This window comes from Gadus morhua, chromosome 9 (assembly GCF_902167405.1).
Source record: "Gadus morhua chromosome 9, gadMor3.0, whole genome shotgun sequence".
Taxonomy (NCBI): Eukaryota; Metazoa; Chordata; class Actinopteri; order Gadiformes; family Gadidae; genus Gadus; species Gadus morhua.
This window is the reverse complement of record NC_044056.1, coordinates 15,249,784-15,274,443: the sequence shown is the minus strand read 5'-3', so window position 1 is coordinate 15,274,443 and position 24,660 is coordinate 15,249,784. Positions and strand designations below refer to the sequence as shown.

General features: G+C 43.4%; 2 protein-coding genes across 3 annotated transcripts; both read left to right on the top strand.

The window, feature by feature from the left end:
- The first annotated feature begins 7,953 nt into the window (after positions 1 to 7,953).
- selenoo1 (selenoprotein O1) lies at positions 7,954 to 16,448 on the top strand. Its single transcript, XM_030365827.1, has 9 exons — positions 7,954 to 8,614; positions 8,724 to 8,927; positions 9,932 to 10,109; positions 11,125 to 11,255; positions 11,634 to 11,911; positions 12,183 to 12,339; positions 13,309 to 13,494; positions 13,892 to 14,048; positions 15,594 to 16,448. Exons 1-9 carry the CDS (start codon positions 8,073 to 8,075, stop codon positions 15,789 to 15,791), a joined length of 2,031 nt encoding a protein of 676 aa, XP_030221687.1. The 5' UTR covers positions 7,954 to 8,072; the 3' UTR covers positions 15,792 to 16,448.
- Positions 16,449 to 16,945: 497 nt separating this feature from the next.
- Positions 16,946 to 23,968, top strand: mapk12a (mitogen-activated protein kinase 12a). Of its 2 annotated transcripts, none has more exons than XM_030365828.1 (12): positions 16,946 to 17,267; positions 18,269 to 18,398; positions 18,672 to 18,730; positions 19,303 to 19,414; positions 19,502 to 19,531; positions 19,685 to 19,732; positions 19,936 to 20,050; positions 20,586 to 20,657; positions 21,208 to 21,287; positions 21,413 to 21,491; positions 21,670 to 21,843; positions 22,773 to 23,968. In XM_030365828.1, exons 1-12 carry the CDS (start codon positions 17,149 to 17,151, stop codon positions 22,838 to 22,840), a joined length of 1,086 nt encoding a protein of 361 aa, XP_030221688.1. In that variant the 5' UTR covers positions 16,946 to 17,148; the 3' UTR covers positions 22,841 to 23,968. The 2 variants fall into 2 exon arrangements, with proteins under 2 accessions (XP_030221688.1, XP_030221689.1); XM_030365829.1 differs by having other exon boundaries at positions 17,234 to 17,359.
- The last annotated feature ends 692 nt before the right edge of the window (positions 23,969 to 24,660 follow it).

Here is a 24,660-nt window from a genome sequence, read left to right as displayed (position 1 = left end):
CTTGAACAAGAGCAATGGCTGAAGGTGCTCAAACGCATTATTTTGACTCGCTCCTCTACTATTGCTGTACTCAAGCTGGATGGCTATTTTGCTCCTTCTACTGACAAAATCAAGTCTGCCACCTGGTGGCCGATGAGGGCGTAGCAACTCGGGGCACATTGGAAACATGATAAGAAGAGCCTGTTTTTGATGGTTGGATCGTACACCTAAGTGTTTTTACATCAAAATATAGCCGAACCCCATGTTGGACAATGCTTGTTTTCAGCCTTTCTATGTTTAGCTTTGATTTATCCTTACCTTTTCTTGTGATCCATTCCCCTTAGGTTCAATAAAGTTGACCTCTCCTTCAGGTGACTTAAAGGGAGACCAGATGTGCGGCAGCTGGGTGTCATGGTGCAGAGACCCAACGCTGGTAAATATTTACTTCCTCCTGGTGGTGCACAGACCTAACGCGTCAAACGGCAATTATATAATCCCTCCTGATCTTTATAAAGGTCTGAAGACCAGTCTTTTCTGTGAACATCTCCACTGACTAGTGTGCTCTTAATTAAATTAAAGTTAATTAAATGCAGTAACTCCAATGCACCTGGAGGCTCGTATTGACATTTTTTTAAACCTGGTTCTCTAGGACTGTTCAAATGCTGATTGAGACCAGATGGGGCTGTTCCTGCATTTATAGACATTTGATTGCCCTTGAAACTGATTCTACTTTTTGCATCAATTTACTTCACAGCACTGAACTACACCAGTGTGTCCTACTCCCCATAAACCCTGAGGATCCCTGGCTACACCAGCCCATTAATCCACACCCAACATTAACACACAGTGCACACTCTATAGAGCTTGTAAGTCCGCCCCTTGCGGCGGGACCTCGTGAGATCGCAAGATATGACTGGGTTTCAATGGAGAGAAAGTAATTATTTTCTCCATTATGTTGCACCACATTTTGGGGGAAGAATGTTTGCATCAATCTTTGTCATTTATTTCTGTACTCCATATCTGTAATCCCAGCTGTTGTATTTTAACACGGTAGCTGGGAATCCTCTTTATAGGGAGCGGCTAGAGGGACGAGCCTGGAAGCAAACCTGAGCCTGGATCTTAACCTTCTTTCTAAACCTAATGCCGCAATTTAACCGCAAATAAAGTGAGGCCTAAAGTAACTTGACTCTCTTACCTAAACTTGCTTGCCTAAACTCGCTTGTCTAAACTCGCTTGCATAAAACCTAAACTCGCTTGCATAAAACCTAAACTCGCTTGCATAAAACCTGAACTTGCTTAGCTAAACTCGCGTTGCTTGCCTAATGCCTGAACTCGCTTGGCCTGAACTCGCTTGGCCTGAACTCGCTTGGCCTGAACTCGCTTGGCCTGAACTCGCTTGCCTGAACTCGCTTGCCTGAACTCGCTTGCCTGAACTCGCTTGCCTGAACTCGCTTGCCTAAACTCGCTTGCCTAAACTCGCTTGCCTAAACTCGCTTGCCTAAACTCGCTTGCCTAAAACCTAAACTCGCTTAGCTTGACTCGCTTGCCTAAAACCTAAACTCGTTTGCCTAAAACCTAAACTCGTTTGCCTAAAACCTAAACTCGTTTGCCTAAAACCTAAACTCGTTTGCCTAAAACCTAAACTCGTTTGCATGTACTCGCTTGCCTAATACCTGAAGTCGCTTGCCTAATACCTGAAGTCGCTTGACTGAAGTCGCTTGCCTAATACCTTAAGTCGCTTGCCTAAAACCTAAACTTGCTTGTCCAAACACGTTACGCAAAGTTAACATCCATAATCTTGAACCCAAACCAGACTTGTCCCTGGGTCGCTCCACTTTAATTTAGAAGTTTCTTCTTTAACCTCATCTACGTTTTGAGTTTCATTCTTCGAGGGCTTGAAGTGCTTTGGAGGATATTTGAACCTTTGTTTTCCGCATCAATAAACATGCTTTATCTTTACCCATTTTGTTTTGGATTGCATTTCTATGTGTAATCCGGCCAAATGTTCAGTGTCCTTACATGTAATGTCTATGGTCTGACGATAATCTGACCTCTTCATGAAGCAGAATGTGATTGTTGTCCCGTGAGCTCCAGGCGCTCTGTGGGCCTGTCAACGTCTCTTTAGCAAAAGGTTGGAGTGAAATTCATTTTTGTGCCATTTTCATGTGTTCCTGAGTATTTCAGACCTGTGGTGTTTCACATGAGACCTTAAAGGGAACTTTTCCTTTTCTGCCTGCATATGTAATGCCTACATTAGTAGGGTCATCACTGTTGATCCCAATATTGATCATTAACCACCTCATTCTTTTATGATTTTTTTCGTTAAGGATTACAAATCATGTAATTTATGAGCATATTTGCAAATGGCTCCAAATATCAGATTGTGTAAAAACTAATGAAATATAACCTGCTTGATTTAAAGAAAATAAAACATCCAAATATTATAAACCTGTTTTGTGTTGCTCTCTTACCATTTGGAAATGAAACGCAGATAGATATTTTTAGCTCTGATTTGCTGCCTCCCTTTGGTGTGGTGCTGGGATTTGTTTAATATACTATTATCATTTCCAGGATAAGGAAATAACCCTAATATAGCCTACCCGGAAAAGAAGGGATATGATGGCCAGGGCAGGCTGTTTCGGTGTCCTGTCAACATATTGTGAGCGGATTTGTGAACACTCGGTGAGGGAAATTCAATTGTAAACGTTAATTAACATGCAGGACTATTCAGCGAACACTTCACATATTTCTCACCACCAGAACGGTCACTCTTTGCGCTTTTTGTGATTTTTAAAGTCCTGGCGCCCCCTACTGGAGTTCTTTGATTATTCTTGCCCGCGGGGACCTCGGTCACATTTCTTCTTCCTCAACTCTCATTTCTTGGCCAAGAGATCTGACATCTGTATCTCTTTCTCCTTCTCCCTCTCTCTGGCTCTCTCTCCTTCTCTCTTAAGCCCACCACACACCGGCGCCGCGGTGCGCATTTTACGCGCGTCAATTGCCGCCTCTATAGCACCAATGCCCAGCTTGAGCCATTTCGCAACCAAAATCTGTGGTTACCGCCGATATGTTACTCATATAGATTACCGTTAGATTTAAACAGCAAAGATGGAGACGTGTTGGAAGTCGACAACATAATTTATTGCACCAATTTTAAATTCCAAAAATACATGCGGAGCCGAAATGTGCTGATCAAACGCCACGTCACAAGGCATATAGGCTACAATCAAATGATTCCATTGCTCTTGTGTGGGAGGTCGCTTTCGAGCTGCACTTGGTGTGTCCACTCTGATTTTAATTCAACCTTAGTGGTTAAAATGTTATATTGATCAATGACAGAAGACATAACCTACTCTACGTAAGTCATGCGGAGACCAGCGGGTGTCGGAGAATTTCTGCAGGCGTTTTTTGTTGCGATTGTTTGCCGTAAAGCACTGTAGGCGCTTCGGTGAGGCTGTGAGATGAAGTTCATTGTTTATTGGGCCGTGTCTAGTTACAAAAATTCCTAACGGTGCACAATCGGAAGGTTGAGAGCGTGGTTTCTGCAGTGAACGTAGACTGCTGCGGGGAAACTGCTGCGATGCGTTCCTGAACGCCGCACGCTTTCCCACCATCATCACACTGCCAAAAATATGCCGTCGTATGCACGCGTAGGCGCAGAGGAACTTTCTTTATGAGGCTTTTGTCGGGATAAAAAACAAGTGCTCAGCAAAATGAAAAATAAGTTGACGTTTTTGCACTTGTAAATAGTTAATTTCGTTTGTAGCCTTTACTCAGACGTGAACTCATTCTTGCATGCGGGTGTCCGGCTTGGCAGTGTAGAAAGGCCTGTTCATCATCCTGCCCAACAATATGGGCAGGATCTAGACCAAGCAATGCCCAGAATCTGCGTTTGAATGATAATGAATTAATGGAATGTTGCATTTTTTGTTTTACATCAAAGATTCTAAATTGCGCGCCAATCAATGAAACCTTATGCGGAATCAGATAAAGTCGGCTCTCTTTGCTGCACATTAAAGGTCCCATGACATGAAAATCTCACTTTGTGAGGTTTTCTAACATAAATATGAGTTCCCCTAGCCTGCCTATGGTCCCCCAGTGGCTAAAACTTGCGTTTGGTGTAAAACGAGCACTAGCTGTTCTGCTCGCCCTTGAAAAAACGGAGGCTCAAGCGCGCTGATTTGGAATGTCTGTGCTCATGACGTCATGAGGAATCTCGGCTCCTCCCCTTACTCTGCCTGGCCCGCCCAGAGACGTTGGCCCGCCAATGAGACTCGACCGTGCGAGCGCCACATGTGTGTGTGTGAATACACACACTGTAACGCAAGTGTTTCTTGTCGGTTCTTTGACGTGTCTTGTATTTCCACAACGAGACTGTCGTGGGGGTTATCTGAGCCATGTTTGAGAAGGAATTGGGGGAAAGGAACTTTGGTTTGACTCGCTGAAGTACATGAACTGCGACATGCCGCCGGTTGCCGCGAGGCACCATCGCCCGGCAGCTGGCAGCAGGCAGCGCGCGGTTCAGTCGACTTCAGGTTGATGTGAAAGTGGAAGAACCAGAGACGTCGCAGAACCCGACAAAGTCGTTTGTGATTCATAATATCGTCTGGAGGCGCACACAATATATTATATGATATAGATATCTATGTATTTTATGATATTATTTAGATATAGAGCTCCAGGACTGTAACGCAAGTGTTGTACACTTCCTTGTTATTTGGCGCTTAACGCGTCGGACTCTCGTCTCTGGTATTTCTACAACGAGACTCGTATTGGGGGTTATCTCAGCCAAGGTTGAGAATGAATTGGGGGGAAAGAACTTTGGCTTCGACTCCCTCAAGTCAAGAACATGAACCACGACAAGGAGGAGAAAGGGATCTTTGCCGGGCAGCGCTTAGGCACCTCCGCCTCCGGCGGTGGTCCCTCAGCGGGGCTCAAGCGGGAGACATTCGCCGCCAACAATCCCTTTCTCCTCCATGTCGTGGTTCATGTTCTTGAGGGAGTCAAAGCCAAAGTTCCTTCCCCCCAATTCATTCTCAACTTTGGCTGAGATAACCCCCAATACGAGTCTCGTTGTAGAAATACCAGAGACGAGAGTCCGACGCGTTATGCGCCATCACACCAACAGCAGAACGGTTATCCAAATAACAAGGAAGTGTACAACACTTGCGTTACAGTCCTGGAGCTCTATATCTAAATAATATCATATAATACATAGATATCTATATCATATAACATATTGTGTGCGCCTCCAGACGATATTATGAATCACAAACGACTTTGACGGGTTCTGCGACGTCTCTGGTTCTTCCACTTTCACATCAACCTGAAGTCGACTGAACTGCGCGCTGCCTGCTGCCGGCTGCCCGCTGCCGGGCGATGGTGCCTCGCGGCATGTCGCAGTTCATGTAGCCTACTTCAGCGAGTCAAACCAAAGTTCCTTTCCCCCAATTCCTTCTCAACCATGGCTCAGATAACCCCCACGACAGTCTCGTTGTGGAAATACAAGACACGTCAAAGAACCGACAAGAAACACTTGCGTTACAGTGTGTGTATTCACATTGATGTGGACGTTGAAGAACCAGGAACGTCGGAATATCGTCTCACACAGCTTTTGGCCGTGATAATATGTATTATATGATATAGATATCTGTGTAGGCTATATGATAATATTTAGATATAGAGCTCCAGGACTCCCGTGTGTTCTAGAATATTTACAGAACACGGCTAAAGGCTGTGTGCGCCTCGCCATTGCGATACATCCACTGTAAACAGAGCGCATGGTACCGTCCCTGGCTGCAAGCTGCTCAGGGCCACACCCCCACCCTCCTCCTTGACACGCCCACCGAAACAGCGCATTTGGGGGAAGCTCAATGTGCGACTGGCTCGGAGTGGCTGTAACTCTGCACCACGGCTGAATTTCAGGAACGTCTTTGAATACTGTGTTAGTTGCCCACTAATACCTATATTAAAGAATACATAAAATAGCATGTCATGGGACCTTTAAGATAAATGTAGTTGTCACACAAGCTATTTTTGTAATTATTTCAGGGGGGAAAATGCCTTGAAAAAATGTAGTGCGTTCAGGATAAGGACTAATGTCAGCCTAGGCCTAATCAATTGTGTTTTAATATCTTTAGCATTCATATTATTGCAGTCTAATCTTTTCGTAGGCTATTCTGTTGATGGGGAGATATTTTAACGCTTTTTAACCCCATTTTCCTGCATCATTCCTGCGTCGCCCTCTCCTACGGAGCCCATTTCAGCACCGTGTCAGTAGACAGTTACAATCCTACGAACGTCGTGAGTGCAGTGAACGCGCGTTCAAAGCGCTCCAAATAAATTGACGATGGCTTGCAAGATCCATCGTGAGAATGATCGTACGAGCATCGTTATCGGGCCCTGATGCCCATGATCCTCTGTTTGTGCTTACATTGATAGATAGATTTTGGCTCTTGTTATGAATATTCATGACATGCAAGCATCTCGCCTCTGCTAGGCTAACAGCACTGTCCGTAACACACGCAGGCACAAACACAGGACAGGAACACACACACGGCCACGGTGGAGAGGTCATCTCTCTTATGAGGTCACAATGAGCTGCATAACGTTGGAATTGTTTTCTAAGAATCTTTAACGTTTGCATGTCTACTGACTACTGATGTCTACTGACATCGCTCGACGATTTCCCTCTGATTATTAATAAGCGTATTCTGTCTTTGTTGTTTCTGCAAGGAACGAACGGAAAACAATGGTCACTTAACGAAAAAAATAAAATGATTTACTAGGGAACGGGCTGTTAAATATGATTCATTTGAGTTTATAATAGGCTAATAATAATGACATTTATATAGCGCTTAATATACTCTAAGACGCTTTATAGGCTCTGTCGTATGTGTGCGATCGTTTATCTGACGCATCGTTTCATAACGCGGCCCTCAAGTCGGACAAGTCTTTTTATTTTTCCTATCACATTTAATCGGTCACCATAATGCAAAATTGCATTGTCAGCACTTTGAAGTGGGCTATAGAGCTATATATAGAATTTCACTTAAGTTCAGGCACTGACTGATATGACCATATTAACCGGTGTGCTGACTACTTGTACACAAGGAACCATGTTATTTTACTGTATAGATTTCGAGAAAATGACCTTTGGAAAAACACACATATGCATATTTTCGCCTTTGCTAATTGCATTATGTCAGCACTCTGAAGTGGGCTATAGAGCGAATTTCACATAAGTTCAGGCACTGACTGAATTTAGAGAAAATGTCACTGACTGATATGACCATACTAACTGTTTTACCGACTACTTGTACACAAAGAACCATGTGATTTTACTGTATAGATTTTGAAAAACGTACACATGCATATTCTGCTGGCCAATGGAGTCGAAGGTCCGCACTGGTGGCCAACTTGCCACAGTCAGCTGCTCACCCATAACACTGTTGACTTGGTAGTGACATAGGCTACTTTTTAAATAACCTTAACCACCTTGCTACATTTTCAAACGGTTTGTTTTGTTATAAACGTCAGAGATGTAGTTACGGCACTGCATACTTGATACTGATGAAAAAATTGAAATGTTCTAAAATAGGTACAATATTATAACCACGTTAATAAGGTTTGTAAGAAACCAAACCGTTGGTAAAACGGTTGAAAATTTAGCAAGTTATGGTTATTTATAAAGTACATGTACCACTACCAAAATAATGTTATGGGTGAGCAGCTGACTGGCAAGATGTCCGTCCGCAAGTGCGGACATTCTAGACGCCGCCGTAAGACAGCTAGTGTTCTATATATCTACACACGTAGGTGAAGGGTTTTATTTTGAAAACGTTGCGAGATTACCACCCAAAGGCTGTTTAGAGTAAAGGCGCACGAAGATTTTGTGTGACGGCTGGCTTAACCGCGGATGAACGAAGTCTGCTTTTGTCAGGGCGAATGGTTCCGCTCTGACGTTGGTTCCTAGTACGACAGATAATAATGTAGCACGGTCGGATCTTTCACACACCCGCAAGTTGTTGCATGATAAGTCTTTGCTTGCTGTTGAAGCTAACATTTCCAACCAATCGTATGGCCACGACTGGATGGCTTATTTAGGACCTCGTTTGCTACAACCAAATATTCTCCGCGCTGTGGTTGTTGCCAGACTAATCGCCATGGACAGTATGGGTGTATCGATGAGCCGTTCGCCACTGGATCATCTTGAGTTTGACAATGTCGTACTCAGAAGGCTTCCACTGGATTCGTCGGAAGAACCCGGCGTGCGAATGGTAAAGGGAGCGTGCTTTTCCAAAATGAAGCCGACACCTGTGACCAAACCTAGATTCGTAGCTGTCTCAAATAAGGCCCTTTCGTTGCTCGGGCTCAACGGGGCAGAAGTCATGAGTGACCCCCTTGGCCCAGAATATCTGAGTGGATCCAAAGTGATGCCTGGATCTGAGCCCGCTGCCCACTGCTACTGTGGACACCAGTTTGGGTCGTTTGCTGGACAGCTAGGCGATGGGGCAGCTTGTTACTTAGGCGAGGTGAAAGCTCCAACCGATCAGAGTGCCGAACTGCGTCATGAAAATCCAAGTGGCCGGTGGGAGATCCAGGTGAAGGGCGCTGGGAAGACCCCTTTTTCAAGGTTTGTCGTTTTACTTTTTAAATTCAGATATCATAAACACTGCCCTATGGCTAAAGTAAACAAACATGTATACTTTATTTTTGTTTTGCTTTGCCAAAAAACCCTTTAGACAAGCTGATGGTCGTAAGGTGCTCCGCTCCAGTATACGGGAGTTTCTATGCAGTGAGGCCATCTTCGCCTTGGGTATTCCTACCACCAGAGCAGGATCGGTGGTGACTTCTGACAGCAAGGTCATTCGAGACATAAACTACGATGGGAACGCGATTCACGAGAGATGCTCTATGGTTCTACGTATTGCGCCGACCTTCCTCAGGTTCGTTAAACAGTCACTGCTAAACAACTGCTTTTCAAAGTTGTCGCTGGGTTTGAATGAACGTTATATGCTTTGTCACATACGACGCTGAAGTTGGCATCCGATTCGCAGCAACAGATTCGGCTTGAAAACCACTTAGAATCTTCAAATCGGTCCTGATTGAAAACCACTACACCTAGACTCTTCAAATTTGGACTAAATTATCACAGTGAGGCTATACATTATGTAAAACATAGTTTCAGATTTGTGAAACCTTTACCCTATTTGTGAAAATGCAATACAGGCTTATTTGAATGCTTTTTAGGGGTCCGGACCGCATTGCATTTTCACAAATAGGTTAAAGGTTTCACAAATCTGAAACTATGTTTTACATAATGTATAGACTCACTGTGATAATTTAGTCCAGATTTGAAGAGTCTAGGTGTAGTGGTTTTTAATCAGGATCAGTTCTAATGTAGTCTGGACCCCTAAAAAGCATTAAAATGTGCCTTTATTGCATTTTCACAAATAGGGTAAAGGTTTCACAAATCGGAAACTATGTTTTACATAATGTATAGCCTCACTGTGATAATTTAGTCTAGATTTGAAGAGTCTAGGTGTAGTGGTTTTTAATCAGGACCCGTTCTAATGTAGTCTGGACCCCTAAAAAGCATTAAAATGAGCCTGTATTGCATTTTCACAAATAGAAAAAAGGTTTCAAAAATCTGTAACTATGTTTATTATAATGTATAGCCTCACTGTGATAATTTAGTCCAGATTTGAAGAGTCTAGGTGTAGTGGTTTTCAATCAGGACCGATTTAAAGTGGACCAGCTGCTGAATCGGATGCTGCGAATCGGATGCCAACTTCAGCGTCGTTTGTCACATGTCATAAACGTCACCCATGTATTTGTCTCTTGGGCGGATAGTTATGCAGGACACGACACAAGGATTGATGTTTAACTTGCCCTATTCTACAAGTATTCATACATTCTGTGTGCGTTTGTGGGGGAATTGTGTGAGCAGGTTTGGGTCCTTTGAGATCTTCAAGAGGGCAGATGAGAACTCCGGGCGCCAGGGTCCCAGCTACGGACACGACGAGATCAGAGGACAGATGCTGGATTATGTCATTGAGACTTTCTATCCTGAGATCCAGCAGAACCACAGTGATCGGGTCGAGAGAAACGTGGCCTTCTTCAGAGAGGTATGCTCCTCACTGGATGCACAGTTTCAAAACCTTTCACAATACACCCCACCCACCCATTCACTCAACTTAGGGAACAAAAAAAATGCAATTGGTTCTAAAGTGAATTAGGGGGAGAATTTAGGATGTCTCTTGCAGTCATCCGATCCTCTATGATAATCTGCATCATCATGCTGAGTCATTCCCTGCTTGCTATTATCCAGCCACAATATTCAGGGAGGTACCTCACTGCTTTCAATAGGACCACTGTCACCCAGTTATATAGTATATAAAGTGTGTATGATGGGTCACTCACCAGTATTTGCTCCTTTCCTTCATAGTAATTGGGCAGATTTTATTGTTTATTAATGTATATGAACATGTTATTCAGAGAGATCAACTGTTAAACACAATGATGTCATGGATAGTCAAACCATTGCAACCGTCTGCTTCACTTTAGTCTTTTGTAATCAATGTGCGTCAGTCAGCAAGGTGTTTGTGGACAACTTAAGAAGGACTCGCATATAAATAAGGAGTAATGAATACATTACTTTAACAAATGTTTTTTCACAAACTGCAATGATACAATTGTTAACATTCAAATTATGGGATTTTGCCAAATGCGGCACACCAACTAGGTATCTACGTAACGTGAAATCAGTACTCAACAGTGACCTGGGGGTTGTCAGGGACGTTAATATAATATGTGAAAGGGAAAATTAGGCGGTCATTGTTTATTAAAGGTATTTCAAAAACGAGCTAGCAGCCATCCCGCTTGACTCAGAATAGGAACATGTAAGCTACACATGCTGCCGATAGTGCTGAGAGGATTATAAACAATGGAGTCGGGAGCGCGCTCTGCTGGACAAACTGCGTGATGACACCATTTCCTTCATATGGGTGCATGCATATCGGCAAACACGTACGCCGATACTGATCCAACTGTGATAGGTCAATGTTGACCAATACTATTGTAGAGCTGCTCTATATCAGTCACGCTCTTAACTTTAACACTCCGGCCCACCCACGGTGGCAGGTGGTCCTGCGTACGGCCCGCCTCGTGAGCCAGTGGCAGTGTGTCGGGTTCTGCCACGGGGTCCTGAACACGGACAACATGAGCATCCTGGGACTGACGCTGGACTACGGCCCGTACGGCTTCATGGACAGGTCTGATACTTGATGTCTTATCGCTACCGCCATCACACAGTCAGAGTTGTAGAATAGCAGCCTGTGTTATGCTCTGCCAAGGGACTGGTCTCATGCATGTAATGAGCTTGTCTTATTAGTCGTTAGTCAAAGTGGTTACGTACAATACAACTTGTTAATGTACAGTTAAGTAATGCAGATGGTTACATTTCAGGTGACATAGTTAATTACTTGGTTCGTTATAACTCTAGTCACAAGGATCTTGTCTAGTATAATGATATGTATATAAATATGTGAGCGCAGACACAATTATTTGTGTTAATTAAGAAGCAGAATTACTGTTAAGGATAATTATTCTGAACATGTCGTGAAAGGTCAATCTTCCCTCTTCTTTCCAAGGTTCGATCCGGATTTCATCTGCAATGCCTCGGACAACTCCGGCCGCTACTCATACCAGGCCCAGCCCGCCATATGCAGGTGGAACCTGGGGAAGCTGGCCGAGGCGTTGGCCCCGGAGCTGCCCGCAGGCCGCGCCAAGGCCGTCCTGGAGGAATACATGGACCTGTACAACGGCTTCTACCTGGCCACCATGAGGAAGAAGCTGGGCCTGCTGAGGAAGGAGGAGCCAGAGGACGAGACACTGATCACTACACTCCTGCAGACCATGCAGAACACAGGTGAGACTGGGCCGAACATAGGTGAGACTGGGCCGAACACAGGTGAGACTGGGCCGAACACTGGTGAGACTGGGCCGAACACTGGTGAGACTGGGCCGAACACCATGGGCAACACAGGTCAGAGCATGCGGAACAGGGGCATGATCGGGCATAACACAGAATACCCTGACCCTCATAAAATATCCTGCCCCTTAGAATTAGTTAGATATTACCAAGAGTCATTTTGATGCAATCATGACTTAAAACGAATGCTTCTGCCCCCTCCATACAGGAGCTGACTTCTCCAACACGTTCCGCTGCCTGGGTGAGATCCCCTGCCCCAGCGAGGGGGAGCAGGGCGTGGTCAGAGAGGCCACAGACCTGCTGCTGGAGCAGTGCACCTCCCTGGAGGAGCTCAGGGTAGCCAACAAGCCAACCATGGAACCACGGTGAGCCAGTAGGATTATATTATATTATAATCCTGGTTAACAATCAGAGTTATCAAGGAGAATTTAGGGATTTTTCTACGTTTCCCCTATTTCCCAATCATTTGGGTCTATGGGATTTATGCAGACCACAGTTTTTGAAATCGGTGCAGCAATGAGCCAGAACACTGCAGGCGTAATCCGCGAGACAGGCAATGTAATGTAATCCTTTGAAGCCAATGGGCCCCGTACAAGTAAGTACTATAAGAGTGCTTGTTTCTGCTACAGACAGGATCAGATAAAATTCAAAAATGATTGCAAAGGATCCCTACTGAGGAAGATTTGTATTTATTTTTTTCTCTTCCCTTTTTATTGATCCTGTCTGTTTTTTCTTGGGACAGCTCTCATTCGTCTTTCAACCATTCTCAACTCGTCTCTTGCGAGACTTCTTGTTGGGCGAGACTTGGTTAGACACAGTAACCTAACCAGAAATACTGTATCTAGCGAAAGGTTAAGAAAAAAAGTTGTGTTTCTGTGTAGGGATCCTTTCCATAATGTTAGAATATAATCAGTCTGTCAGTGGCAGAACAATCACTTTTAGAGAACTACATTAATGGGTTGCTATCGCCCTATAAGGATGACATTAAAGCTTCTTTCTGCATACTAAAGTATCCGTGTTCTCGCTCACTACTTGACCAATTTAAAAAGAGAATTGCCCCCATTAGTCCTCTTAAACATGATTATATATCAAGCTTTTTAATATACTACTACCTTATCACTCAATGATCCCGTTGTTGACTTTAAACAATTATTTTGGTTATTTTTTAGATCTAAATAATAAAGTCAGCAAAATAAAAGCGCATCGATGAGGGGGAAAAAAAGAAATAGCCATTGCATTGCTAGCATCTGTGTTAAAGTTTTGGCTGGTAGAGAATATTTGCGCTTTGCCATTGAACCCCATCACCTCCAACCTATTACGGCTGGGTTTGTCAGAGAGCTGGCCATGCTGCTGTCCATGGCCCAGAGCAACCCGGCGCTGTTCCAGATGATCTCAGACCGGAAGACGATTGGCCGACAGCTGGAGAAGCTCAACAAGACGCAGGAGCTGGCGGAGGTCAACCAGGAGGAGCTGAGGGGCCAGCAGGCGCAGGAGTGGACCGACTGGGTCACCAGCTACAGGTAAAGAGGACACGACCGTTAGGTGTTAGTGTTTTTGGTGGGTGTGTCTGTATTGTTTTGGGCCTGAAAGCAGATTTAACCTTTAGTTATTCGGATTAGAATCAATCCTATACTTGACAGAAGATGTGTTTTGTAGATTGTGTAGAGTGGTATTTCAGTAAAGGGCTTAAAACCATGGAAAGAGGGAGAAGAGATAAGGACAAGAGCTAAAACAAACAGGCTTTGTCGTCAGGATAGGAAACAAAGGACACAATGTTGATAAGGAAGGGTAGAATAGGGGCTGGTTACTCCGCTGTCAGCATGAGTTGTCGGAAAAAATGGCCAGTTTCTGCTGTTCTGTGGCTGTAGTCACAGAGGAGCCTTCTCGACCAACCTCAGTGGGCTATTATTCACACAGGAAGCGTCTTGCCCGAGAGTTGGAGGGCCAAAGTAATGTCCAGGAAGTACTGGATGACAGATTGAGGGTGATGAACAGCACCAACCCGCGTGTGGTCCTCAGAAACTACATTGCCCAGAATGCAATTGAGGCTGCAGAGAATGGAGACTTCTCTGAGGTGAGTTTTTGAGGGTTATTCTGACTGACCTGTGTATATTAGTGCTGTCAATGTCATTGTTAACTCGCGATTAATTCCGAGTTACACATTTTTTCATATTCTGAATATCCCTTGATTTCGTGCTGCTAGCCTTTTAGTGAGATCAGAGTGTTGAGAAGGACAGTAATAAAATATATTTGGTAAGACGGATATAAGAAGAGAGACCAGCAATGAAATCAACCCGGTCCACTTGACATCGGGTGCATGACAGTGGTAGGCCTACCGTAAAACTTCAAAAGCCCAGGCTTTTATTTCTTTCAATCACTGAACTTTCTAACAAAACAGCTAATGACAACATTGGACTCTCGTGCAGGCTCGAACTGAGTGACACACAAACACACACACAGTTTTTAGGAGTTTTTCACCCTCTCCGTATCCTTGCTTGCCCCAACAAGTTTGTGCGGCGTGGTTTTTGTTTTGTTGCCGGTGTAGCTAGATCCGGTATGGTGTTGTCGTTTTTCTAACGTTTTTCTAACGTGTTTTCTAGTTGTTGCTAGACAGTTGGTGAAAAAACTAACGTTTGCCAAGCCAAAATAGCATCGATCGCACGACGACGAATTAACGCTGTTAAATTAATTAACGCCGTTAAAATTGGTTTACATTAACGCCGTTAATAACGCGTTAAACTGACAGCACTAATTTATATATATATGCACTCACACACGCTTTGATGGTTCACACAGAAACCAAACGACTTCCAGAGAATACATGGCCATTTGTATTGCAATCTGAAGATTAACCAATGAGAGCCAAACATTACAAATACCATGTTTAGAACCAGGTTATCAAATCACGTATCAATTCATTATCATTATTAAGCCTAACAAGTTTAGAACAAAGCCCTCAGACAGAAAAGCTTCTGTGTTTTAGGGGTTAAAAGAGAAAAGGCCTACATTGCTTGGTTAGGCTATCTTATTGAGCAATTGTCTGTTGTGCAATGTTATATTAATAATAATAATTTCAACATTGAATATATTTGGTTGGTTGCAGATAGACCTTCAATAGCTGCCTTTTGTTTTGCTTCCAATCTCAATGGCTCATTGAAAAGAGAAGTCTTGTTTAAAAGCGGATACGTTCGACAATGTTTCCCATATAGACCCAGAGTGTCAAACGATGCGTGTTTTGGTTCCTTATTATTAGGAACCAAAAGAAACAAGTCTCATCTCTAAGAAATCTCAGGGGGGCTGTTTCTTTTTTGCAAGCGAACTCCGTCAAAGTAGATTCACGACGGTACTCATCCATTTGCATCTCGGCGTCATTGTCCCTCACGCGGGTGTACGACCATAGCATCGGTAGTTGCATGGTTTGGAGCTTGCATGTTTTCTCCCGCGGGATCCGTCCTAGCCTATACCATGAATATGCACAACAACACTGGCTACATCGAGGGTACGGTAGTAAACTGTGAATGTCTCAAGATGTGCATTCTGCCTCCGAACAATATGATCACGTCCTCACAAGTCTGCCTTTTCGTCTCTGCAGTTGCATATCGTTATTTTCCTTCTGTAGGTCCAGCAGGTGCTGAAGGTTCTGGAAGATCCGTTCTCGGCCCAGCCGAGTGTAGAGCAGCCTGCGAGTGTAGGGGCAGAGCAAGCTGTGTCAGACCCTCAAGGGGGGGTGTCGTCCACGGCGGCAGCGGCCTCCAGGAAGGTTGTCTGCTACCACAACAGGCCACCGGCTTCGGCCACGGCAATCTCTGTCTCTTGATCCTCGTAACTCCTTCCTCGACCAGCCTGCTTACCTTAAGGAAAAGCTTACGGAGAGTTTATTAAGGGCCCACCATCAGTGTTTATCTTTGCACTGATTTCAAACCTACTACTGTGACCTATATAATACTCTCTCCGGGCCTTTTTTCGGTAGCCGGTGTCGGGGAATGTAACGAGACACGTGACCCTCCATTGAGAAGCTAGTCTTCACCTGGGCATTGCTTGGTGGTTTGGCTGGATGTTAATGAAGGCTCAGATATCCAGTCCTTCAGGGGCCTGTCTGAGTCTGATGTGCTCTGGAGCTTTGCCGTGACCCAAATACTGTTGTTGTTGTTGTTGTATGTATGAATGGGAGTGATTTTACCTGATTGGTTGAACTGCAATTGATAAACACGCACAGGATATTTTTGTAATATGTGTAAGATGTATAGATGTAGCTTTTTATGATTCATAAGTCATAGCATTTACTTAAACACCCGGTTTAACCTTATGCCACTCAGAAGAGCTGCATTGCCTATTATTTTTTCAGGGAAATTGATATTGCTAAATCTGTCTGGTTGAGAAAGAATGTGATAGGCGTAATTGGTTGGTAATGAACATTATGTATTCCTCACCTTGGTTGTTTTAACTCTTACCAATAAATATAACCAAAGAATTTCTTTCTTTCAACCGTGTGGTTTGTCTATCCGCTGATTAAAAAAAAAAATAAGACTAAAATGCGATACTAGGTTAGATTATGTAATTGCGTGTAATCGGCTTGCACATAATGCTTATTACTAATTATGTTAAGCACGTTATTTGTTGTAGTCTTGGCAAACATAAGTGCTATGTCTCCAGGCGTGTGGAATGTTGACGCACAGGTACCAGCAAGTCCCAGGAAAAGAACGCTCGCCTGAGGGTTTCAAGTGTAAAGGTACACTTAGTTAGGCATAGGCATATAGTGGTTATTTGACCACCATTTGGTTCTTTTTACAGAACCTTTTATGTTGCAAACCTGTAGGTCTTCATACCTAGATGGTCACTGAGGGGAACTTAAATGTAATCGGTTTTTTATTTATGCATAAATATTTATTTACTACATAATTTAACTAGTCACTGGAGCTGACTATATGCAAGTAGCCTACGCCTACCGCGAAATTCCAGAGCGTTTTTGTGACATGGTCTCCGGGAAAAGTCTTCAAGATATCCATGCAGACTCTGGAGTGCCTGTTTTTTTTAGTGACCTCAGGGTACGCCCTGCATTGTTGACGCCCAGTACAATTATCAAGGGTGAAGACATAGGTGGGATAATGTGTCTGTAGGACGGAACAAACAAATAATCAAGCTAAAACGTACCTCTTATAATACAAAAAAGTAAAATGTCTAGTCGGGTAAGACCTGGCTACTGCCGTCAAGACGTCAACAAGACCACATGGGAGGTACCGGAGCGTTACAGGGATTTGAAGCAGGTGGGAACGGGAGCGTACGGTACAGTATGGTAAGTAAAGTCGGAATAGTAGCCTTGTGTTGCAGGCAAATAGGAGACAAAGCTGTGATCAACCTCCGTTTATCGTGGACGATTGTCAAATGGTAACTTGATTTCACAGAACAAAACAAATCCAGCGTATTGCTTCCGCGAAATGAAGCCGTAGCAACAGAATTACGTATACTTTTGTAGACATCCTTGGCGTTTCACTCAACGGCGCACTCTTAATTTACTTCCTTGTCTGATCAGTGAGCTACTTCAACATACATCTTTACTTTTCATTGATCCAACACTCATTTTATATGGGTTTCATTGATGGATGGCTATTTAGTGTGAACGCATTAACGTGTTCATTTCGAATATGTTGTAGGCTACGATTATAACTGCGCTTGTGACGCCTTATTTAAATTGTGCGCCGCGGTCATGCTTAGCGCATAAGGACGCCGTGCCTTTGTGTACCATGCACTACGAGGTCCCCCATTGTTGTTACTTATTAACCTTGTGGGCGTGGCCACACCGTGTGGGCGTGGTCACCGTTGTTACGCTGAATCCATATTACTCAGGCACTTGAATTTACTTCGGCCACTTGAATATACTGTAAGAATTCTAGGTGCTAATGTGGCTACAAATAAAGATGTTTGTGGAAGTACCCTGTGGGGCGAGAAGAGCCATTCTATACAAATAGTCTTATTGTTAACTAAATTGTCTTAACTAAAATTATTCAGTATTCCAGTAGAAATAAGCCTATTCCTGACAAAATTTGTGCAGTAGATAACTTGGAAGGGCAAAGAGATGTTGATCAACTCAATGTTTGCTTTAAAAAACGATTATTCTGTGCAAATACAAATGTTTTTTCTCTATATTTGTTAAATGATACTTGAGACAGAATGCCTTTTGTGGCAGAAATAAACTTAACCTGTAGTGTGTTTATATAGCTGTATAAAAATTAAAGAATGCAATGTGAAGCAAGTAACAAAGTTCCTTTTACGTTTCACATCTGTTCTTACGCCCAGCTCAGCAAAGGATTTGAGGACGGGAACCAAAGTGGCGATCAAGAAGCTTCACAGGCCCTTCCAGACAGAGCTCTTTGCCAAGAGGGCTTACAGAGAGCTGAGACTACTCAAACACATGAAACATGAAAACGTGAGATCCTGGGCACAAACACATCGATGTTAGGCTGCAGTGATAGAGGAACAAGGCACACAAAGCATTCATATTATTAATATTGGAAACAAATGTAAATGCAATTGGATGTACCTATAGGCATACATATATTCTGTGTGTGGGTGTGTGTGCGTGTGGTTTCGTGTGTGTGGGGGGGAGATTTTGCACTTAAGGGAAGTGCAGATGCTCACAAGAACAGGTTTCTAGAATGTCAGTGTGTCACACATCTTCTTTTGCATTTGACCTTTGCAGGTGATTGGCCTTGTCGATGTGTTTACCGCAGACTTGTCTCTAGATAGATTCCATGACTTGTGAGTACACATTTACTGTACGTTTAGATATTGCATCTTTGTTGATTGAATTGTTGATTATATTACTCTATAATACATTTTTGAAATGTGGGAAGTTAGATGTATCAATTTGTTAACATTAACAATTGAATCCTTTATGTGCATTGGTGGCGGTATAGGTCTGCAAATATCTGGGTGATTAGATATCATACACACAAACAATACATTATGCACATTGGAATGTAAAGTGCATGATGTTTAGTAAAAATAAAACAAAAGCAAGCATAGATAGATAAACACCTGGCAAAAACATCAAGTTTGGACAAGAACGGTCTGGCAGCCAAACTGAGAACCCTTGGCAGTTCAACTCATGCAGAGTGCAGCATTCCATTCACCAGGACTGGCAATGTGTTTGAGACCATTTTGCAATTTGTCACTTGATGATAAAGAAGATTTTATTGTTGATGCTTTTAAAGCGTTACTTTTTAAAATATTTAACTGTAAAGCTCAATCGCTGCGTCCTCCCCGGTTATTTTTGTATAATATTTATATTCATAATCAATGATAATGACCTGTTTAGTTCTCTTTCTCAGTTACCTCGTAATGCCTTACATGGGGACGGACCTGGGCAAACTGATGAAGCTACAGAGGCTCTCGGAGGACAAAATTCAGTACTTGGTTTATCAGATGCTTAAAGGGCTAAAGGTGAGGAGCTCATGTGCCATCAACAGTCTTAGTTCAGTTCAAGAAATTACACATGTTCATGATTTTTCAATTTTTCTTTCCAAACAGTATATTCATTCTGTTGGTATAATTCACAGGGTAAGTTTTTTTTAATTTTTTTTAATTTTACTTACAAACATAACAATGATAGTGTTTTCCTTTATTCCTGGATGCAATGCAAAATTCATGTATAATTGCTTGAAATGTAAGTTTTCTTCAAGTAGCTGTTTTCCTCTAAAACATTTTTTATAGGACCTGAAACCAGGAAACCTGTCTATCAACCAAGACTGTGAGCTCAGGGTACAGTGAGAGTCACGCGTCCTTCACCTACCCTATTAGCTTCACTGAACCAAATCCTGAACACGGCTCATCAGAGTTTTATTGCTAAGCAACTGTTGCGTAAAAATAACTGACGAAGCCATGAATGACAATGCTTGATCCATTGGTTCTCACCGTCTTCTAAAAGGATAGACGTGTGTGTGGTGTTTTGTTTGTCTCGGCAGATCTTGGACTTTGGTTTAGCACGGCAGGCCGACAGTGAAATGACGGGCTATGTGGTGACCCGCTGGTACAGAGCTCCAGAGGTCATCCTGAGTTGGATGCACTACACCCAGACTGGTAAGGAGCAGGGCCAGACTCTGGTTGGTTGGGCCTAGGGCCTTTTAATTCCCTAACCAGCTGGATTCTTGTCTGACGTTTTGGTTTGAATGTGACCCTGCATCTAGGGATAAATGGCGCTGGTTGGTATGGTTTAAATAAATAGATTTCATTTTTAAAGTTATTGCTATTAAGGTAAGCACAGACTAACTTTGCATTGCGTACTCATTTTAATACCAAACTAATACAAAAATGTAAGGTATAAATGTAAATCAAATCTGCCTTTGCTGTGAATAGTCATCATCTTGACTGGTAAGATGTGGTTCAGCCACTAGGTGGGGCTATGACACAGTGTAGGTCACAATAACAACTTTGCTCTTTTTGTGCAGTTTGCGCTATGTTCGTCTTTGTTGTATTTGTTTTGACAGCATATTTCCACGTTATTTCTTTATGAAAATCATTACTCCTTCAACATTTAGGAACAGGTGGGTTTGATATCTGTGGAACCTGTGTTTGCATACCTGAAGTGAACATGTTTGTGTGTTCTCCTCTCCAGTGGACATCTGGTCCGTGGGATGCATCATGGCAGAGATGCTCCAGGGGAAGCCTCTCTTTAAGGGAAGCGACCGTATCCTTTGTGCGCTGGTGGAACTCTTGTCATACGATGACTGGTGTTAGTATTAGACTTAAGTACATTTTTCATTTTATATATAGCTTTTGCCTTCTCGTTATTATAGTCTTGCCTTTGTAAGTGCATTTGTTTATTAATTTATATCAAACAAATAATCTGCTACTAAACAATAATCTGATAACCATGTTACAATCATATTATTGTGTTATAATTTTACCCACATCTGTGTTATGATTTCATATAGTCGTAACAAAAGCAAGAGGCGTTTGTTCTTCTCAGGCAAAGCCTATTGTCTCACTTTGAAAAGGTCCCATTCACCTCTCACCGTGAGACCTGGACTACTGAGAGTGCACCCCTCCGTGGACCTGAGCCGAACCTCCGCTCCTCAAGGCGCTGATAGATCTGCCATACTGCTTTGGTCAGACATTGCACCTTGCATATTTGGTTTAAGCTATCCATACAGACAAGCTTAAGCCATCAGAGGGTTATACGCTGTGAAATAAACTCTACAAATATCACCTTGTGAACCTTGACCTCCGGTTCTCAGACCTGGATCAACTGAGTGAGATCATGAAGATCACAGGAACCCCCACTCAGGAGTTTATCTCCAAGCTAGAATCCCCGGACGTGAGTTGTGGCCATAAAATACATACACACACACCCACATGCACACGTACATGCACACACACACACACACACACACACACTTGAATGTGAACATAAATATTTGATGGGCGGATATCTGTTCTCAGGCCAAAAGCTACATCAAAGGTCTTCCGAAAGTGGAAAAGAAAGACCTCAAAGACGTTCTCTCCACAGCAAACCTGCTAGGTAGGTCATTTACAATCTTTTGATCTTGCTTCTTTTATTTTGTATTTTATTATATTAGACAACCTCAGGTATGTGTTCCCAGTCATATTCCGATTTTTTGATCTCTTTCTCCAATGACCCTATTCGACCTCCCTCCCTTTCCCTCCCACCTCTCCCCCTCTCCACCCCCTCTCCACAGCCGTCTCGGTGCTGGAGCGGATGTTACTGCTGGACCCGGAGAGCCGGGCGACCGCGGCCGAGGCCCTGACGCTGCCTTACTTCTCGGACCTGGGGGAGGCGGAGGACGAGACGCAGCCCCAGCCGTACGACCACTCGCTGGACAACGCAGAGCTGACCCTGGACCAGTGGAAACGTAAGGACACGGGGACGTTTCAGGTGGGGGGTAGATGAGGAGGAGGGGGTCGTAATGGGTGGAGGAAAACAGTCCCTTGTGAAGGAGCACAGACGCAGCCCAGCGCTTGTTAAAGGGAGGGTAGGGGATGTTAAGAAACCGGCCAGAAACGGGTGATTTTTTAAATATTAGACATGAAACATCCCACAACTCCCTTCAGGCCTCTCTCCAAAGCCATTCCCCCAGAACACATGACTAGCTCAGTAGCCTCGGCAAAAGGTCTGCCTCTTCTTGGGGAAGACTCTGGTCATGTATAAGGAGTTTATTGGGAGAATCTGTGCAGGTTGCCGGGTAGGTCGGTGGGTAGATAGACGAGTAAACAAACAAGTATATCATCAAATCATCTCATTCAGGCCGAATGAAATGAATGGACAGGCTTATTACAGGCCTAGGATAACCACAGAAACTGATTATTAAATGTTTTCTGTGAATGTGTTAGATTTATTGATTGCGGACGTTCGGGTTCTAAAGATAGCGTTTACAAATTATGCTTCTAAAATAAATTGCCTACCCTATCTTTAAGGCCTTTTGAAGAGGAGGGATAACAATAATATTTGCTCTAATATTATTTTACTTATAGGAAGATTGAATTCCCTCGCCCAGGAGTGTTAACATCTTTCCTTTCATGGATCCCATTTGCTTTTGGACTCGGCTCAATAATATACTCTGTGTTAAGCTCTATCGAGCAAAAAAACAAGAACAAATCATAAACAAAGTACAAACACATGAACTGAAAGGGATTGAGATGTCGGTGAGGTTTTCGCACAGTTGCCAAGGCTGGGAGGAATGTTAGCTGCTATTTTTGGCAGATCTGTCTGTCTTCATGAGCGGTCTAGTTTTTCCACGGGTTCTGATCATCTGTTTTTGCTGTCATCTGTGTTTTTCCTTAGGTCACACATTCACAGAGATTTTGACTTTCAAGCCCGTGGTTATGGAGTCCAGGGAAACCTCACTGTAAAATGTATATATATATACCACACACACACACACACACACACACACACACACACACACACACACACACACACACACACACACACACACACACACACACACACACACACACACACACACACCTGGATTTTGCTACGAGGGCTTTAGACTGCAATGATATTTGCCATTGTGGTTGTGTGTCTGTGACATCCAATCTTGGGTACTCTCCAGTATGTCGATTTACTGAATCCTGTAGAAGCCTGCAAAGCCATGAATAGCTCAGTTACAGAACTGTTTATCATTTTTGTACACTTCAAAAAATGCAAGTACGACCACTCGCGACCACTGTATCAAATCATGTATGTGATTTGATGCATCAAATCACATACATCGCTTTTTTGGCCGATTTTCTTTGGGTTTTGAAAGTTGGTCTTGTTATACAAAGATAGTACAAGCTTTATTAATTAAACCATTGATAATTTCCCCTGTGTCTTTAAGAAATACTGACTTGAGTGAGGGATTTGGGAGGGAACCTGGTACGTTTGCACACGTATGCATCAAGTGTGGATGAGCTTTACTTGTACTAGTGGTAATGTGCATTCATCCAATATCCTTAATAAGAATAATGCTGGGATAAGAGCAGAGGCCATAAAACAAATTTTGCACATGTTACGCACATTTATTGATTCTGTACATACACCAAAGATTGTCTTTTTTTTAATTGCTCTTTTTTAAATAATCAAATGTTCCATGTGAATAATTGTTTCTAGATTCACTGTGTTTATTTACAACTAGAACTTTCAACGTGGATAATAAAACATGGAAACATTGCACTGTAGATTATAAATGTCTCTGTAACACATACTCCGCTGAACAGTAGTTGGAGGCAAATAGACACACTAGGTGACACACTGTGGTCCTATTGCTCTTAATAGATCCTATTTATGTATAGCCTCGTTAGACAGTCCTGTTATTCATGTTTTGGTTTCATGATGAATTTCAGTCTGGCCTTGCCTGGGAAGCAATTGATATCCCAATACGGTCAAAGACTTTTTGACGATTGTTCCATTCGAGTGACGCGTGTGTTGTCTTGGCTCTTGCCAGTCCAGATAAATGTACTTTGAATAAAAACGGTTTTGTTTGCTACACTTTCCTTGGGCGCTGCCATTGATTTTTTAAATTGGCAGACTTAATGTGGCGTAACCTCGAGCGCTGATTGATCCTGGCATTTTAACTTTTCTGGAAAAGGCTTCCCACCGGATTGAGGCCTCACCGATCTGCAGGGAGAAACGGAATGTGACCTCACGAGATCACGACGGTTTCACAAGGCTACTTTATGCAGTGCTAGTTTGGTTAGTTGGGAGTAGTTGTTTATGTGCTAATCCTTAAATTTTAGTTCGTCAAGGATACAATCACCGTGTTTATTCCTGCGGTCCATGTCGGGTCAAGCCACTGCTTTGACAGCTTTTGAAGACATTCTAGGGAGAAATGGATTGTTCCCCCCCCCCCCAAAACAAGCTCATCCCTCCAGAGAGGCCTCCAGAGAGTTGGACTTCCACAGTTGACCCACAGAGGGGATGTGATTTCCTATCTGAGCGTGGCCAGGGTGTCCTGAACCCTGGGTGTGCGGTGGGGCTGTCCTCCCCTCGGCCTCCCTGCTCTGGGGTGGCTGGCCCAAGTGTCAGCCAGAAGTCAAACCGTTCTAGCTGCAGATGGGAAAACAAGAGAAAAGCCCTTTTTTTTTTTGGTCACACATTCACCAGCCGCCTTCCCACCCCCCACCCACCCTAAGATACACCAGAAGCACATGGATGGACCCCTCCGCCCCCCCCAATCCCTCCTGTG